Raw genomic sequence first — 20,487 nt, forward strand, 5'->3', positions numbered from 1 at the left:
ACCATGATGGCTTCACAGTACTTACTAACAAAGCAACAACTTTGACTTACAAATTAACATATGTCTGATAAATGTTTTTGAACTGTGATATGTTTAGAAGTGTATGATCAACCTTCATTTTAATTTAATTTTAATCTCATTAAAACATGCACCAAGTATCTGACCATCCAAGAGACAAATACAGGTGCATCTCAATAAATTAGAATGTCGTGGAAAAGTTAATTTATTTCAGTAACTCAACTCAAATTGTGAAACTTGTGTATTAAATAAATTCAATGCACACAGACTGAAATAGTTTAAGTCTTTGGTACTTTTATTGTGATGATTTTGGCTCACATGTAACAAAAACCCACCAATTCACTATCTCAACAAATTAGAATACTTCATAAGACCAATAAAAAAAAAATTTTTTAATGAGAGACACCAGACCCAACAATGCAGATGACCTGAAGGCCGCTATCAAAGCAACCTGGGCTTCCATTACACCTGAGCAGTGCCACAGGCTGATTACCTCCATGCCACGCCACATTGATGCAGTAATTCAAGCAAAAGGAGGCCCAACCAAGTATTGAGTACATGTACAGTAAATGAACATACTTTCCAGAAGGCCAACAATTCAATAAAAAAATTTTTTTATTGGTCTTATTAAGTATTCTAATTTGTTGAGATAGTGAATTGGTGGGTTTTTGTTAAATGTGAGCCAAAATCATCACAATTAAAAGAACCAAAGACTTAAACTACTTCAGTCTGTGTGCATTAAATTTATTTAATACACGAGTTTCACAATTTGAGTTGAATTACTGAAATATATATCCAGTGATTACTGAAACTTTTCCACGACATTCTAATTTATTGAGATGCACCTGTATAGACACATTGGGCCTCATTTATCAATCTAACGTAGAAACGAGCGCAGATCTGTGCGCACAAATCAACTTACGACAGAGTTCACGTGTGATTTATGAAACATTCGTATGCCGCCGATCTCATCGTACGAATGATCGCATGTTGATAAATGTGGCGCCAGAAAACAATCGTCATTTGAATATCACGCCCCTAAAACACCCAGGTTTTGAAGCCTCGCCCCAAGAGTTTACGACACGCAGAAACAAAACCCGGCCAAAAAGAGGAAGTAATCTCTCTAAAGAGAAATTGATCTTACTCCAAAAACACCCGTTAACCTTGTAATTGCAAACAATTAGGCTACATTAATATATGTAATTTGTATGTATATTAAAATACTGGTAAATATAAAAAGCCTATTTAGTTGCCCTCACTCGACAACAAATATTTTAAAATTAACGGTATTCAGAACATCAAAAACTTGCGTACACGAGCTGAGACCAGACGTGAGATTTGATCGTAGCCACCGCTCACGTCCATATTGATAAATTCCAAATTTTGCGTTGAAACGACCATACGCCCAATTTTCTGTCGTACGTTCGTTTCGTAAATGAGGCCCATTATGATTCACATAAACAAATCAGATCCACCACACACACACACACTTGCCTTGTTCTCAGTTGAAGCTTCATCTTTCCTCTGGAGCAATGGATCCACAAAGGGTTTCTTCTTTTGATGTCGTGGGACAGCAGATGCGCTCTGTCTGCGCTGAGAAGGTGCTATGGGAAAAAATGAAATAAGATGTAAAACAAATAAAAAAGCATTTTTTTTACCATGACTCTGAATAGAAGTATGGGCTTATTAAAACATCTGGAGGCAAAGCACAATGGACATATGAGATGTGTACAAATCAGATATATGAGACAAACCTTTATTCAATCATCAGTCTATTATTTCAGCATTATTAGGGCTTTAACTGTACAAAATGACAGAAATAGATAGATAGATAGATAGATAGATAGATAGATAGATCCTGAGAAATCGGTATATTTATATATATATATTTATACATCGCAGTACCTGAATTAGGATCTAAAGACTGAGATTGGTCCATAAGATGTTCTTTTGCTTTGGCTGACTGGGACAGCACCGTGGCCAACAGCTAAAACACACACACATTGCACACATATATGATCAATAATTTGAGAAAGAACTAGAGAGAAAGACAGACAAAGAGAGACTTTACACATCTGTCCTTTGTGCATTTATAGGCTTTGTGTGTGTCACACCTTCACACCCTCGGCCTGAGCATGCAGTCCTGGGACATTGAGGCCATGCGTGTTCACTCCGGGTGAGAGTGTGGGGGTGGTTGGCACTGGCACAGGTGAGTTGGTGAGGTGAGCATTGGCATTACTGCTTTGTCCGCTAGTAGATGAACGTCCACTGGTGAGACTGCCTGTGCTGCCCATACTGCCCATACTGCCTACACTGCCCACTGCTGGCAGACACAAGGGTATCATGTAAGAAAGCAGAAATAAAAAACTGTTGAGTATGTAATTTTTGTGTATGTTTGCTTTATTTGCCTTAAATAGAAACATGAGAGATTCAGAATGCATATTCAGTAGTTTAGTGTGTATTTAGGTTGCTGACAAATAACATTAACTTCTTATAAGGTAAAGTATTTGGATCATCCTCTGTTGTAACAATCAAATCTCTTTTGAGGTTGCATTAATTTCAAAACATTTAACCATATTGCTGTCACATTGGGTCACGAGATGCATGAGAACCATAATTGCGCAAAATGAGATTTGATTATATTTTCAGTGAATAACAACTTAAATGTTTCATATGGTTTTCATATGGTATGGTATCAGACTTGTAATATTGTGCTGTATGAAATACTTTTATCTGCTATTTTACCTTAATATTATGAAGAAGGTCAGAAATTCTGCAAAACTTCTCCATGGAAAACAATATTACAGGCACTAAATAGTCCTGTTTGTTTATACACTAACATTCTTTTTTATTATTATTTATTTATTTATTTTGTATATTTGGTATTTAGTAAGACTTTTATAAGAAATTATACTTTTATTCAACATAAACACATTCAATTGATCAAAAGTGACAATAAAGACTTGCATTGCTACAAAAATAAAATTATATATATAATTTGATCTTTTTTGATCTTATGATCTTTGGATCTTTCTACTGATAAAAGAATCCTGAAAAAAATGTATCACTGTTTCCACACAATATTAAGAAGCACCACTGATTTCAACATTGATAATCTTACGAAATGTTTCTTGAGCAGCAAATCAGCATATTAGAATGATATCCGAAGAATCATGTGACACTGAAGACTTGAGTAATGATGCTGAAAATTCAACTTTGCATCACAGGAAAAAAAAAAGTATTTTAAAATATTATAATCTAAGTTATTTAAAATTATAAGAATATTTCACAGTATTACTGTTTTACTTGATCAAATAAATGCAGCCTTGTGGTGCGCATACTGTCAAAAACACTAAAAACCTTACTGATCTCAAAACTTTTGAAAGGTAGTGTATATTTTTAAAACTTTTTAAAAAATCCACGTGGTCTCTCAGTTAATATGAGACCATAATAAAAGCTGCAAAAATAATAAATATAAATAATAAAAGTAGTTTTAGATAAAGTATAGCATGTCACCTCAACTGTCCATTGAAAAACTATTTACCAGCTAAAGGTTTTCTCAGTACCCAAATCTCCTCATTAGTGCCACTCTGTTGGCCACTGAGGGTTGGAGAACCATGAGGGCTGGAAACAGATCCCCTTGAGCCTGCAAGATATCACATACACACAAACACAGTGATGTAAGAATGAAAAACATTGCATTGCTTTGCAAACTCCTAATTGGCAACCACAGATACACACAGAGGGAGCAGAAAGCAAAGGGATCATTTGGGGCAGTTCAAATGGACTGTAGCATATCCGTCAGTAATCGGAGAGCCTTGCTGATGAAAATATGCTATGTTTGCAAATACAGTTTCATGCAAAAAATATTCAGACCCCTTTCTGAATGACAAAAATTCAGTTAGCTGTGAAATGTTATGTCTAGCACAAAAAAAAAAGATTATCATTAATGTAATGCAGTAATTAAAAAGGGATGCAATACAATGTTTTATTTATATATACATAAAAATGCACTACTGTTAAAAAAAAATGGAGATGATAATATTTTAATCTATTTGAAAGAAATATTTTATGATTACCTTGACTGCATTAATTTAATTCAATAATATTAATATTATGAACTATTATTACATTTTCAAATATTTATATTTTAATATCTTATAAAAATAATTCCTGTGATGGCAAAGTTGAATTTTCAGAATTACTTCAGTGTCACATGATCCTTAAGAAATCATTCTAATATGCTGATTTGCTGCTCAAGAAACATTTCTTATTATTATCAATGATGAAAACAGTTGTGCTGCTTAATATTTTTTTGAGGAAACCATGATACATTGTTTTAGGTTTCTTTGGTGAATAGAAAGTTCAAATGAACAGCATTTTTGCTGTATAATATTTGAAGTATAATTTTTCTAACATTATACATGCTTTTTACTGTCATCCATTTTTCCTCTTTGAATAGTATTAATTAAAGGGGTCATATGACGTTGCTAAAAAGAACATTATGTTGTGTATTTGGTGTAATGCAATGTTTATGCATACAATGTGTAATGTTTATGCACATTATTAAAAACACATTATTTTCCACATAATGTACATTATTGTTGCTCCTCTATGCCCCGCCTTTCTGAAACGCGTAGATTTTTACAAAGCTCATCATTCTGAAAAGCAAGGTGTGCTGTGATTGGCCAGCTATCCAGTGCGTTGTGATTGGCTGTATACCTCAAGCGTGTGACAGAAATGTTACGCCCCTTAACACACCATCTGTGATGCCGTATCCCGGCACGGCGAGACAAATCCAATAAAACCCATTACAAACGAGGCATTTGTTGCATCCAGTGGGGACATAATCACTGATTATAATGACTTATATTGTGTTTTTATGTGTTGCGTATCGCGCCCCATAAACATAAAACCATGTCTGCATTTGTGATCGGAGAAATGACAAACAACAAGCGCTACTCGCGTTTGAATCATCAGTGGCAAATTCTTTAAATATAAAACATTTACTTACAGGCTGTGAGTCAGAAGCACCAGACTGTCCTTGCAAAGTTGGAACTACCCCACTTTATAGAACAGCATTTGAGCACAGACCCATTGTATGCTTCAGGTTCAGGAAACAGTCCTCCATAAAATGCGTCACACAGCATCACACACGGCAGGCTTGAGTGAGGAATGGCAGGCGGACTTGAGAACGGTGCGGCCGGTAGATTTGACGAAGGAGCGTCTAGCGGGCTTGCGGCAACCACATGTGACGACCCTGGGCTGGACTCCGCTTCGTCCACGGTGAAAGCCGATCCGGCGATCCACAGCGTGAAGTTGATGTATTTCCTCAGCAACCAGCACGGATCAGCTCTAGGCATGACGAAGCGGATATCGTCCTCTTTTGGAAGGCCAAACAAAGTAGTTTCGCTTTCACAACTAAACACACAGCATCTCCACAACATGGCGCCGGCGGCAACAATACTACAGCGAGCATAAAAGTTACGCCTCTTTCTTCTTTCTCTTTCCTCTTTCAAAGTTCTTTCTTTGCATGAACATTTGGGCGGTGTTATGCAAATCTTCCCACACAGTGACGTAGACATGTGGGGGTGTGTTAGAACGAGCCATTTTAGGAGGGCGTGGACAAGTCTTAACTTTTATAAAGAATATTTCTTTGGATTTGAGACTTTAGTCTTTGCAACTTTACAGATCTTCTTTATGCACCAAGAGCTTGTAACACTCCAAAGAGAAAGGAACAATTTAAATCGCATCATATGACCCCTTTAACTAAAAAAAAAAATCGTATTGACCCTTTTGAGCAGTAGTGTATTTGATATATAACCATGAAATGCTAAATAGTATGTATTTTTCATATTATGATAATTTTTGCACTATATGGTAAGGATAATAGGGGAGACATGTGCTTAATTTACAAAAAATAATGTCATAATGGTTAAAAAAATATATACATATATTTTCTTCATGCAAAATATGATTTTTAACCTTGGGGTGAAATATGACCTAAACATTTTCTTGATTTGATTATTCAGATTGACCCAAATATAACTGACTGCTTTTTTTTCACATCCGACTTTTACAATGTCATTCAGATTCACATCTGTTTACTGCATTTTACGATGGAGTTAAAAAAACAAACAAACAGGTTTATGATATGATATGCTCATGATGGGTAAATGTGTGTATTTTTCTGGCTGTGTATGTGTGTGTTTATACCTGTCTCTTTTTGTGGCTCCTCTGAGCAGGAGGAAGCTGGTTCATACCCAAATGTGCTGCAGGTAGGCATATTATAGCCAAATGAGGTGAAGAGGGGCTGATGGGTAAGGGGCTGGGTAGGAGGGGGTGGGGGAGTGAGGGGCAGAGAAAAAATGTGGAAGGAGTCACCGTTCACCATGACAACTGAACCAATTGCTGGCGGACAGATCTGTATCTTAAGATACTGTTGGGTGACATTTTCTTGATTTGATTATTCAGATTGACCCAAATATAACTGACTGCTTTTTTTTTCACATCCGACTTTTACAATGTCATTCAGATTCACATCTGTTTACTGCATTTTACGATGGAGTTAAAAAAACAAACAAATAGGTTTATGATATGATATGCTCATGATGGGTAAATGTGTGTATTTTTCTGGCTGTGTATGTGTGTGTTTATACCTGTCTCTTTTTGTGGCTCCTCTGAGCAGGAGGAAGCTGGTTCATACCCAAATGTGCTGCAGGTAGGCATATTATAGCCAAATGAGGTGAAGAGGGGCTGATGGGTAAGGGGCTGGGTAGGAGGGGGTGGGGGAGTGAGGGGCAGAGAAAAAATGTGGAAGGAGTCACCGTTCACCATGACAACTGAACCAATTGCTGGCGGACAGATCTGTATCTTAAGATACTGTTGGGTCGAGGGACCTGGGTACAATAGAACGGCAACACCAAAAAACACAAACAACAAGAACAACAAAAAAACAGGAAAGGAAACACAAAACAAAACATGTTCAAGAAAAAATGTCTAACTCTATCACTGAGCTTATCTTTACCCTGAAAGTTAACATGCAAGGTGAAAATGAACTTATTTACATTCAATTTTAGGAAACTCTATAAAAAAAAAAACTGTACTCATGCATACTATTTCCACAAAACATATACTTGCAATACACCCCCCCCCCCCGCCCCCCCACGAAAAAAAAACAAATATTTACAACTGATCTATGCGCTATGCATGCGGACTACATGCATTCAGACTACATACTTTCATGCATGAAAAAAGGAGATAATAGGGATTTGAAGCGTGTTGGAGTGTTATCTATGTACAGTGCATTAATCAATATATAATACAATTCAATATTGGTGCATTTCAATATTGAAGTAAAAATGTGAAAAATAAAAGTGTTAAGTAAAACCCAGCAATGGATTTAGTAATCACACAGCCCATAGAGCTCCACTGGGAGTCTATGGCACATACCTGCACCACTGATTTTAATGGCGCAAATTTCAATGTTTATCCAACAAGAGGCTCTAAACACACTATCTGGGTCTCAGACTTCAATTGAAGTTTATGAGAGCATTGTGAGTGCTGTTTGCTTTGGAAAAAACAATGAGCTATCATTTAGAACTTTTTTTCTGATTGCGATTTAAAATAATAATAATAACAATAATAATAATAATAATAATAATTAGTAGTACTAATAGTAGTAGTACTAGTCTAATTATTATTATTAATAAAATATTAAAGTAAGATATACTACTAATATTTCACTGTAAAAAAGTATTTAAGAAAAAATAATGTGAAATTGGTCAATTGGCTGAATTTTTTCAGCGGTAAACTGCAGGAGCAGTATCTTTTGTTAACATCAGTTGGTTTAAGCACTTCTAATGACAAGTTTGGAAAGACAGTTTGCTCATGTTGCCCAAATGCACAGTAAGCCACCCAAGCTCAGAGTAGATGCAGAGATGAGGTCATGTGGAGCAGCATTCACTGCAAACTGAGCCACTCCGAGACACTGAAAGCATCGGATCATGAGCTGTTCACGCATACATGAATACAGTGCCACAGTTCACTCTGAAACCAGAAGCGCATATATTTATTGAATTAAAGTGCAACCTTTGCGATTTGATAATTGTACTAGGCCACATCATTTTGTTTTTATTCCAATTAATCATGCAGAACCATTTTAAATCACTATATTTTTTGTGTTTTCTTAAAAGTCCAGCTTCTCTAAAATAGACTGGATCCTAAACAGCCCAACACAGCCTCAATGGGTTAAGTAATAGTTTGAGAAGTATTTTTTACATATCAACTTACAGACACCGGAATAAAAACTGTAAATCTGAATACACATTCTGACACTGATAAGTGATGTTGTTTCTTCACTTTCGAGAAGCAGCAGACGCCACTGATCTGTGTGTATAAATGTGTGAAAGCCTGTTTGCATGTGTGTGAATGTGCAGAAGAGAGAATCCACTGATGTGAGTTGAAGGAAAATAAAGGGGGGCATGGAAACTATGGTGCAGGTGGACGGAGAGATGACTGAACAGTGACAGATAGATGAACCACTCTCATCTGCCCTGTTTATCCCTCTCTCTCTTTCAACTTTTCGAGCTGACGCCTCTAATTAGAATCACTTGACTGGTGATAAAGGGCAGGACAGTTGGATATGGAGCGAATGAACGACCACCTACACATCCACTAGGAGTACCCATTTTGAAATACAGACAGCTATGATAAATTTTGAAGATACAATAATTGTGTGATTTCATTATGTTTACAACTTCAAATCATTTCAAAGAAAAAAAATATATATATATATTGCTATGCTGTTGCGAGGGTGTTCTTAGTGGTTTTGTTTAATGCATTGCTATGGTCCTTTGAGTAGTTTTTAATGTGTTGCAATGTGGTTTCCAGGGTGTTCTGTGTGGTTGCTCAAACTGTCCAATCTACTGTATGTCTCTATGATATTCTGGTCCCTCCATCAATGTAAATCTATGGGATTTTATCATCCATCAGGAAAAAAAATAATAATAATCTGATGACTTTCTCTCTTAAGGAAGCTGCATAATTTGAGGTATCATTTATGTCAGTAGCACAAATCGTAGTTTAAAAGCTTAACACTTCAAATTAGAGGTTTGTTCCAATAGTAATAGTAATGTCTACTCCCCTAGTACTTGGTTTATCTATTGAGTACTCAAGAGGACAAAAGAAACAAAATGCCTATCCCTAACACACACATGAAAATAAATGCACACTCATATGTATGTAGAAATGCATGCACTAAATACAAAACACACCCAGACACACACACACACACACACACACACACACACTCACACACACACACAGACACACACACAGACACACACACACACACAACTTCTAATGACAAGTTTGGAAAGACAGTTTGCTCATGTTGCCCAAATGCACAGTAAGCCACCCAAGCTCAGAGTAGATGCAGAGATGAGGTCATGTGGAGCAGCATTCACTGCAAACTGAGCCACTCCGAGACACTGAAAGCATCGGATCATGAGCTGTTCACGCATACATGAATACAGTGCCACAGTTCACTCTGAAACCAGAAGCGCATATATTTATTGAATTAAAGTGCAACCTTTGCGATTTGATAATTGTACTAGGCCACATCATTTTGTTTTTATTCCAATTAATCATGCAGAACCATTTTAAATCACTATATTTTTTGTGTTTTCTTAAAAGTCCAGCTTCTCTAAAATAGACTGGATCCTAAACAGCCCAACACAGCCTCAATGGGTTAAGTAATAGTTTGAGAAGTATTTTTTACATATCAACTTACAGACACCGGAATAAAAACTGTAAATCTGAATACACATTCTGACACTGATAAGTGATGTTGTTTCTTCACTTTCGAGAAGCAGCAGACGCCACTGATCTGTGTGTATAAATGTGCCTGTTTGCATGTGTGTGAATGTGCAGAAGAGAGAATCCACTGATGTGAGTTGAAGGAAAATAAAGGGGGGCATGGAAACTATGGTGCAGGTGGACGGAGAGATGACTGAACAGTGACAGATAGATGAACCACTCTCATCTGCCCTGTTTATCCCTCTCTCTCTTTCAACTTTTCGAGCTGACGCCTCTAATTAGAATCACTTGACTGGTGATAAAGGGCAGGACAGTTGGATATGGAGCGAATGAACGACCACCCACACATCCACTAGGAGTACCCATTTTGAAATACAGACAGCTATGATAAATTTTGAAGATACAATAATTGTGTGATTTCATTATGTTTACAACTTCAAATCATTTCAAAGAAAAAAAATATATATATATATTACTATGCTGTTGCGAGGGTGTTCTTAGTGGTTTTGTTTAATGCATTGCTATGGTCCTTTGAGTAGTTTTTAATGTGTTGCAATGTGGTTTCCAGGGTGTTCTGTGTGGTTGCTCAAACTGTCCAATCTACTGTATGTCTCTATGATATTCTGGTCCCTCCATCAATGTAAATCTATGGGATTTTATCATCCATCAGGAAAAAAAATAATAATAATCTGATGACTTTCTCTCTTAAGGAAGCTGCATAATTTGAGGTATCATTTATGTCAGTAGCACAAATCGTAGTTTAAAAGCTTAACACTTCAAATTAGAGGTTTGTTCCAATAGTAATAGTAATGTCTACTCCCCTAGTACTTGGTTTATCTATTGAGTACTCAAGAGGACAAAAGAAACAAAATGCCTATCCCTAACACACACATGAAAATAAATGCACACTCATATGTATGTAGAAATGCATGCACTAAATACAAAACACACCCAGACACACACACACACACACACACACACAAACACAAATGGACATATATTTGCCAGGTGCCAGGTGCCAGGTAGATGAGCTTCAGATTGACCTTAATGTAAAATGTGCATATGTGTCACATGACAACCTAGAAGACTCATGTGATAATGCGATGACACACCTGCCCTTTTGATGACTTCCACCATGTTGGACGGAAAATAACCCACGCAGTCATTTCCTGTACGGTTGTCGTGGATACAGCCCTTCCATCGTCCATCAGAATGCTGCTCCAAGACCTATAAGCAGCAAACAGAAATGCTCCAGAATGGGCCTGCAGGAGAAAGCTACTAAGGCATGCATGCATTGCACCATGCGACAAAACTAAAATAATGTCAGTTTAAAAATTTTCCTTTTGCTCATTATTATTTTGGACTTTTGATCGTTTGTTTATTTAATTGTTTTATTTAATAAAATTCAATTAGTTAAAGGTGCTGTATGTAGGATTGACACCGAGTGGTTGAACTAGGTATTGCAGTCCAAATTCAAAATAATTAAAACTCCTCCTCAAACTTGACGCACACGCAGGTTGCCAGATTGGTGACACCAACAGGAATGAGCGCACTTGAAAATGAATGAAATGAAATGCGCTGTGTTTTCCGCCAGCTGGCAACCCGGGGTGCCGAAATATAATTGGGTAAACTGGCAGTAGGCAGGTTTCACAAACCAAAACAGAGATCGACATTCCGGCCCGGAACACACATTTTCAAAGGAGAATAACTGACTGTAGCATTGTTTTTCAGATAAACAAGTATGTTAACTTAGCATGTTTCTTAAATATCTGCTAACATATTATGGTATTTTTATGCTTTAGTAGAGTCAGAAACTTACATACAGCACCTTTAACATTAATCAACTATGAACAACAATGTTTATAGCCTTCAAAATTTCAAAAGAACAGCATTCATTTGAAAGTGCAAAATTTTGTAACATTATAAATGTCTTTCCTGTTACTTTTGATCAATTTAAGGCATCCTTGCAGCGTAACAGTATTAATTTCTTTTTAAAAAATCTTACTGATCTGACCTTTTTAATAGTAGTGTACATGAAGCACTATATAGTTAAAAAGTGTTTCCTCCCCCTTAAAAAGTATTATATGCATGCCATCCCTGGGTGTAAGGGTTAACTAAGCTTCAGAAAATACACACCTTGCTACATTGTTAATGTTCAAGAATTACTTCTTTACCGTGATGATGTCGCCTGCTTTAATATTGAGGCTTGTCAGGTCATAGTTGTTGCAGTAATCCTTCAGAGCCCTCACTTGCATGGCAGCTGATGCATCTATATGCAGGAATACACACAGAGATACCAGTGAATTTAGAAAGCCTTGGACATTTCTATGTGAATTTGTGTTTTCAGAAACTCTCTCCCATTGTACCTCTCAGCATCTGTTTGATTTCCTTGCTGGCTTGGGTAGTGGTGAACTGGTTAACAATATCCAGCGCTGTCTGACAAAATGTGTTCCTCACCCCGGCACTGATACCACTCTGGAGAGACAGATAAAACATTCACATGGTACATAATGTAAACACAACCAGGGACCAAAATTTACACTCAACAAGTGCCAAATGCATATAAAAGTTGTCTTTAGTGAATAAATAAAGCAGAGCTGGCTGGTTATGTTTCAAATCAAACACATGCAACCTAGAAGACATCTGTTATGACACTTCTATTGTTGTTTCTTCTAAAAACTTTTATCTTAGTGAAGTATTAAGATTAAAGGTTCATGTTAGATGCCTAAGGTTTGCCTAATTCCACTGTCACAGTGACAGAGTTCAAAACTTTGTGGTCAGTAAGATTTTTTTTTTTTTCTTCTGAAAGAAATTACTACTTTTGCTCAGCAAGGTTACCAAAAGTGACAGTAAAGACATTTAAAATGTTAACACATTTTCAATTTAAAATAAATGCTGCTTATTTGAACTTTTTTGAACTTGAAAAAACGTATCACAGTTCCACAAAAAGTAACTGTTAACAAACTTGATAAGAAATGTTTCTTAAGCAACAAATCAGCATATTAAAATGATTTCTGAAGGATCGTGTGAAACTGAAGACTAGAGTAATGATTGCTGAAAATTCAAGTCTTAAGTCGCTTGGGTATATTTTTAGCAATAGCCAAAAAAACATTGTATGGGTCAAAATTATCGATTATTCTTTAATGCAAAATCACTAGGATATTAAGTAAAGATCATGTTCCATGAAGATATTTTGTAAATTTCTTGCCGTAAATATATCAAAACTTAATTGTTAGAACTTACTGATTAGTAATATGCATTGCTAAGAACTTCATTTGGACAACTTTAAAGGTGATTTTCTCAGTATTTAGATTTTTTGCACCCTCAGATTCCAGATTTTCAAATAGGTGTATCTCGGCCAAATATTGTCCTATCCTAACAAACCATACATCAATGGTTAGCTTATTTATTCAGCTTTTATATTATGTATAAATATCAATTAAAACATTTGACCCTTATGACTGGTTTTCCTGTTTTTACTGTATTTTCTTTATCAAAATAATGCAGTCTTGGTGAGCATAAGAGACTTCTTTAATTGCGACTCCAAATGTTTGAATGGTAGCCTTTTTTTAATTATTTTTATGAATACATACCATTGGCAAATGTGGCATAAAGTTAATTTTGGACATCACACACAATATGTGACCCTAGACCACAAAACCAGTCATAAGTCACATGGGTATATTTGTAGCAATAGCCAACAATACATTGTACGGGCCCAAATTATAGATTTTTTTTTATGCCAAAAATCATTAGGATATTAAGTAAAAACTGCTTTCTATTTGAATTGAAAATTCAATTGGAAATCATGATACATATTATTTTCAGGATTCTTTGATGAATAGAAAGTTTATCAGAACAGCAGTTTTGTAAAAGTCTTTACTGTCACTTTTTGTCAAATTACAAATCTGTGCTGAACTGAATGAATCTTATTAAATCTCATTGTATTAATTTCTTTTAAAAAAAAAAACTTACCGGCCCCAGACTTTTTTTTAACCGTAATGTATATTCTACATAAAATTGTGTTCATATACAGAAGTCATGTGAGTCCAAATTGTGAAGAATCTAAAAAAAATCTTTGTAGAAATGTAGTAAGGTTTTAAAAATGATATTTAATACATTCATTTTGATTAAAGTCAATAAAGGCAGTACAACAAGTACTGCTATGATAAATACATATATATTTTATTTAACATTAATAAAAACTACAGGAGGGAAATGTGTTTGATTATCATCAAAGGAATGCCACAATGCAAAAAGTGTTTATGGTCCTCAAAATAATATAAATAATTGTTCATCAAAAATAAAAGTCATAGTAAGACAAGAATTCATGATACTCAAAATATAGATGATAAATCTGTTCTAATCACTTCAGTGGATAGTTTGAGATTTAAGTTCTAATACACGCCAAATTACATGTGCAACATTTGAGCACTTTTATAATAATGTGCTCATGTGAACTGCACCAGCCTATGTATGTAACCTTTTATGTATGTAAGATGTAACCTAAATGATGACTTTCCCACTGTTAAAGCTTCAGTGCATATGTTGAAATAAAGTGCAGAAAAATAAAGTCCAGTGAGCACCTACTTGATGGTCTCGATATGTCCATTCTTGGCAGCCAAATGGAGTGGGCTGATGCCATTGGGATCGGAGGGCTTCGGTTCTAACATAGCAGCACACATGTTACTGTTCAGGAGCAACTGCACCACCTGTACAACACACAGAAAAGATGCATGCATACTGTACAAACACAATTTACACAGGTGTGCAAAATTATTTATTTATTTAAAGGGATAGTTCACCCAAAATGAAAATCAAAATAAATAATTATTCTGTAATCATTTGCTCACCTTCAAGCTGTTTCAGACCTGTATGAGTTTCTCTCTTCTGCTGAATATAAAATATATTTTGGTAATCAAAGTTGCTAATCCCCATTGAAAAAATGCTAAGGAAGTCAATGGGGACCAACAACTTCAAAATATATTTGAGTGTGTGAGTGTGTTCTGCAGAAGAAAAAAAATCATACAGGTTTAGAACAACATGTGTTAGACCCCGTTCCGTGTTTTGTGTGTTTTGCTCCCCAAGTGTTTCCTTATGTCCTTATTTGGTCTTCCTGTTTCCTGTTCCCATTATGTTCCCTGATTAGTTCTATTAGTTCCATCTGTTACTAATTATCTTCATTTGCTCCTGTGTATTTAAAGTGTTCCCGGTTCTTAGTTCTTCGTCTGGTATTGCATATGTCATTTTGTGAACGTCACTCCATGTTTCCCGTGTTTCCTGTGCTCCCAGCTTGGTTTTCATTAAAGACTGTTGGAACTTGCACTACTCCTCGCTCCTTCGTTCCTGTGCTCCCAGTGTGAATCGTGACAGAACAGCGGACAAGGACAGTAAGCGGCGCCCCTTGTCATTTTTAAAGTCTTTTGTTTTCCTGTGTGTTTCTCCCCGGGGCATGGAAGTAGCCGCTCGCTTTATCGCCCTAGCCCACAGAGATCTCCCCTTCGTGGAGTATGCATGGGAGTTCAGCAAGATCGCCGCAAAAACAGCGCTGGACGATGCCATGCTCAACTCTCTGTTCTGGATCGCTATCGCCCCGCGGACCTCCCAGACGCCACAGGACTGAGCTGGAGGGAATGGATCCTCCAGTGTCTGGAGAGCGTTCAGCCCCGAACCAGAACCAGCCCGCCGGCCGCTCCGAAGTTAAGCCCGTCAGCCGCTTCGGTGTCAAGCCCGCCGGCCACGGCATTCCTAAGCCTGCTGGCGGTTCCTCAGTCAAGCCCACCGGCTGCGGCTCTCTCCAGCCCGCCAGCCGTTCCGAAGTCAAGCCTGCCGTCTGTGGCATTGTCAAGTCCGCCGACAACGCCTTTCACCCCGAACATAAATGGGAATTTAAGAAGGAGAAGACGGTTGGTTCTAGTCCCTAGGCTCACTCCAGTGTCGGCTCCAGCCCCAGAGCTCGCACCAGTGTTGGCTCCAGCCCCCGAATCCAGCCCAGTGAGGGCTCCTGTCCCCGAGTTTAGCCCACGGAGGGCTCCAGTTCCCGAGTTTAGCACAGAGAGGGTTCTATTCCCTGAGTTTAGCCCTACGCCTTTCACCCCGAACATAAATGGGAATTTAAGAAGGAGAAGACGGTTGGTTCTAGTCCCTAGGCTCACTCCAGTGTCGGTTCCAGCCCCAGAGCTCGCACCAGTGTTGGCTCCAGCCCCCGAATCCAGCCCAGTGAGGGCTCCTGTCCCCGAGTTTAGCCCACGGAGGGCTCCAGTTCCCGAGTTTAGCCCACGGAGGGCTCCAGTTCCCGAGTTTAGCACAGAGAGGGTTCTATTCCCTGAGTTTAGCCCAGTCCCTGAGTTTGGAGCCATGGACTCCTGAACTGCCTGCTCCGCCATGGCCTCCTGAACTGCCTGCTCCGCCATGGCCTCCTGAACTGTCTGCTCCGCCATGGCCTCCTGAACTGTCTGCTCCACCATGGCCTCCTGAACTGTCTGCTCCGCCATGGCCTCCTGAACTGCCTGCAACGCCATGGCTTCCTAGTCTACCTGCTCTGCCATGGCCCCTGAGCTCCCTGTGCCTGATCTGATGAACTTGCACTACTCCTCGTCTCCTCGCTCCTTCGTTCCCGTGCTCCCAGTGTGAATCGTGACAACATGAGGTTGTCATTATGCACAAAATCTGTACATAAATATACAATTATTATTCTCAATCTCAATGTATATACAGTATGTACCGTATATGTCCAAAAAAATGTTAGGAACTGTAGGAAAATGGTTTGATTAAATGTTGGCCACAAATGCAGCCCACAAACCTCAAATCACTCAGAATTCAACTATAAAAGTGTGCCTTATATTATATAACATATTAAATCTTTATATTTTACACTGTTAAAAATATTTTATCAGTAAATGGTGCTGTAAATATATTTTTATGGATCATCATGCAGTAAAAGTACCTACTACCTGACAAATAACACTGAAATAAGTATCTTCGAGATATCACGCATGTCTCTGTGACGGCTTTAATCTTCATCAAAAAGAAATTTGATCGCTACTGTTTAGCCAATCAGAACACTTTGAGGTGCTTACCACCTGTCAGCCACTTTGAGCATTCAGGTAGGCTGACATGTTTTTGGAGCAAGATATTTTGGAGAGAGGGAGTGATCTAATTCAGTATCTGGCAAAAATAGAACATTATAGATATACAACAACTTAAACATAAAACAATCCATGGCCTTTTTAAGTGAAAGAAATTATTTAATATGACAAATAAAACAAAACCAGAAAGGGCTAGTTTCCTCGGTGACGTACCCTCCAAATCCATGGATTTATTTCTTTTAGAACACAAAAGAAGGCTTTTAAGCTTCAAAGTGATGCCAAAATACCAAAAAAGTATCATAAACTCATAAATTCATATATGGACTCATATGTAGTGCAATACTTCTAAAGCTGATAGGTTTATGTGAGGAACAGACTGAATTTTAAGTCTTTTTTTCACAATATTAATATCTGGGGAACTGTCCCTTTAAAAAACAAGTTAGAATAAACTGTTATGGAAGAATCTCTTAAAAACCAGCTGTGAGTACATGTGGGTTTCCTGCATTTGGCTGAGAACGTGAGAAGAGGTGTAGTTCCCACAATCCCACAGGGGAGCACCGCTTCTCATCTATCTATCACAAACCCCCGTGTACGTGCAGACAGACACAGACACAAACACAGCATAACTGACCGTGACTCGTCCAAATTCGCAGGCCAAGTCTAGAGGGGTTTTCCCAGCGTGGTCTCTGAGGCAGGGGTTTGACTGATGTTGGAGCAGCATCTCGCTCTGCAGACACACACACACACACAGTACCCTACAGTGAATATGTGTGTGTGTGTACAGCATGACTCTGATTGTTTATGTGTGTATACTCACTCCTTCATAATGGCCATGTTGTGATGAGAGATGTAAAGGGATCTGTCCCTCATCTGATTGGCTGTTGACTGATGACCCCGCCTTGAGCAGCATTTTCATGGGCTCACACTTGCCCTGCCAAGCAGCATAATGTAAGGGCCGCATCCCTTCAGAAAAAGTGAAGAGTTTGAATGAGAAACATATACCCTTTTTTAAAGAAATTAATACTTTTATTCATCAAAGGACACATTAAATTGATCAAAAGTGACAGTAAAGACATTTGTAACATTACAAACGTTTTTTATTTCAAATAAATGCTGTTATTTTTGAACTTTTTATTCATCAAAGAATCATATAAAAATGTATGATGGTTTCCACAAAAATATTACACAGCAAAACTGTTTTCAGCATTGAATAAAAAATGTTTCTTGAGCAGCAAATCAGCATATTAAATGATTTAATGACTGCTTTGCCATCAGAGGCATATATTATATTTTAAAATATATTCAAATAGAAAACAGTAATTTTAAGTGAGAACTATTTTGATAATTGATTAATCTGCATATTAAGTAAATACATACTGTACATATGAGACCGTTACTACTAAAAAGACTCAATACATCTGCATGTGTATGTGGTGCTGTGTGTGTTTGTACCTTTCTGGTCTTTGATGTCAACGACAGCTTGCGACTCGAGTAACAGTGAAATCAGCTCCACATTACCATTAAGAGCAGCATGATGCAGGGCAGATAACCTATAAAACAAAAGCACACAAACACATAATGCATTAACCATTTCTAGTGACATATAGAATCTGTTTAGGTTTCTGGAGGGAAACCTGTGGAATAGATGTAAACAATATAAGGTATGAAAGTAGGAGAAATCGTTTGGCATAAGAATATGAGAAAAGTAACTGTACCTTTCATTGGCTCACATTATAATGAGAAAGACCAGATCATAATATCAAATTTAATACAAGAAGTCATTGTTACAAAAAGAGTTGAGTGCAATTGTGAGAAATTAAATTAACCCATTCTATCTCAAATAATCATTAAAGCCCATTCTTGCCGTACAAGAAAAATAACATTCTTTGGTAAATCCTAATTATGATAGAAAGCCATAATTATGAGACAAAAATAAAACATTCTTTGGTAAATCCTAATTATGATATAGAAAGCCATAATTATGAGACAAATTATGACTTGAGTCAAAATTATGACATAAACAGTCACAATTATGACTTAGAGTCTAAATTATAGTCTAAATTAAAAACAAATAGTATCTTATCATTTAGAATTTTTGTCATAATTTCTATGAAGTCATAATTATGACAAAAACAAACTCTTCTTTTTTGACCTTTTCTTTAAAATTTCAATCTATGTTATAATTTCGACTTTTATCCCAGAATTATGACTTAGTATCTCATAATTTAAACTTTTTTTATCTCAGAACTTGTATACCACAGCATGGTGTCTTTTAGCTGTTAGAAATACTGTGTGTTTAAAATAGAAGCACAATTGGGACCTACAATATAGGTATCTAAAATAGGTTAAATCCTTTTTAATAAAATTGACTGCTGGTTGCATCAAAAACACTCTGATAGCTAGACATTTTGATGAAATAGTGATCATTGCACATTTTAAAGATTTTTTTTTTAATTCAGTCATACATTTTTATATCATACTTTAATGATACAATTGGCCAAAACCTCACTGCTATGATCAAATTTTGTGTGGTAGCTGTCAGTAACAGTGTTAGCATCTGTTTGGTGCAACGAGTCCAAAATAGACACATTTCAAGTGACTGGATTTGGCAACCAGAAAAAAAGTGAAAATTTCAATGAAAATCAGAAAAGCATTGTGCACATGTCTGGTTAAAAAGGAAAGGCAATCAACAGACAATTAAAACGGGAAGCATCACCATTCAAATCAGCAGCAAGAGTCAAAGCTAGTCCACAGTTTAGTCAAATGTGGGCAACCTCTTTAAGTTATTTTTGACTGTGCTGTATTGACTGCTTTGATGGCATGTAATACGGTAGTGCATTTTTTGTTTTGATACTTATATCCGTCTTATATCAGACTTTTCTGAGAAAGATTTTTTTTTTTTTCGACTCGTTAAATGTCACCCATGCTGGTAGCTAAATGCAGAGAGAGCCAGAGAAGAGCCAAAATCAGAAGAGCCAAAAATATTCATATTTACATTGAACAGCATATATTAAACGTATTTAATATGCAATTAAATAAGGAAAAACAAACTCGGGGGAGATGATTTGTAGAAAACAGAAACTGGTAGTGAATGACAGGCATTATTATTCTGCAGAAATTCTTCAGGTGAATCTGTGTGTAGGCCTGTGTCTAGGCCTGCTCTTATTATGTGGTCTAAATATCTTTTTTTTTAGTTCTTTTTTCCAGCCCAAGTGCTTTCAGCCTCCTCTGTAACTTTTTAGAGAGTCCCTAATCGGTCTTCATTGCAGCTCAACTCTGCCAATTTACTCCGATCCCTCATCCGATCCCTCACTGCCTAACTGAGCAGGAGGCTATGACCTACTTCCATGAGTAAGAGATTTTTCTCTGCCAGAGCCCCAAGCCACATGTGTACACACACACACACACACACACACTTACTCTAATACACTGCAGCATTCTAATAACAACACACCTGTATTCTGCACTGTAGGAATCTTGAGAATTCATACAAAAGTTCATTCTTTTCAGAATCCAATCAATTGCTAATGAATACAATTAATAAAAAATGCCCTTTCACTTG

At 37.1% G+C, this 20,487-nt stretch overlaps 1 protein-coding gene across 1 annotated transcript in view; it reads right to left on the minus strand.

Annotated features, from left to right (window-relative positions):
- Positions 1-20,487, minus strand: part of LOC107590702 (caskin-2-like) — a 73,729-nt gene that overhangs the window by 9,194 nt on the left and 44,048 nt on the right. The window contains 13 exon segments of the mRNA XM_016279606.1: positions 1,513-1,622; positions 1,924-2,005; positions 2,133-2,338; positions 3,563-3,664; positions 6,678-6,917; positions 10,950-11,064; positions 12,012-12,106; positions 12,204-12,312; positions 13,227-13,238; positions 14,364-14,549; positions 17,557-17,652; positions 17,743-17,888; positions 18,378-18,475. Of these exon segments, the coding sequence (XP_016135092.1) occupies positions 1,513-1,622; positions 1,924-2,005; positions 2,133-2,338; positions 3,563-3,664; positions 6,678-6,917; positions 10,950-11,064; positions 12,012-12,106; positions 12,204-12,312; positions 13,227-13,238; positions 14,364-14,549; positions 17,557-17,652; positions 17,743-17,888; positions 18,378-18,475 (1,597 nt within the window).

The sequence above is a fragment of the Sinocyclocheilus grahami genome, unplaced genomic scaffold (genome assembly GCF_001515645.1).
Source record: "Sinocyclocheilus grahami isolate Dianchi unplaced genomic scaffold, SAMN03320097.WGS_v1.1 scaffold132.1, whole genome shotgun sequence".
Taxonomy (NCBI): domain Eukaryota; kingdom Metazoa; phylum Chordata; class Actinopteri; order Cypriniformes; family Cyprinidae; genus Sinocyclocheilus; species Sinocyclocheilus grahami.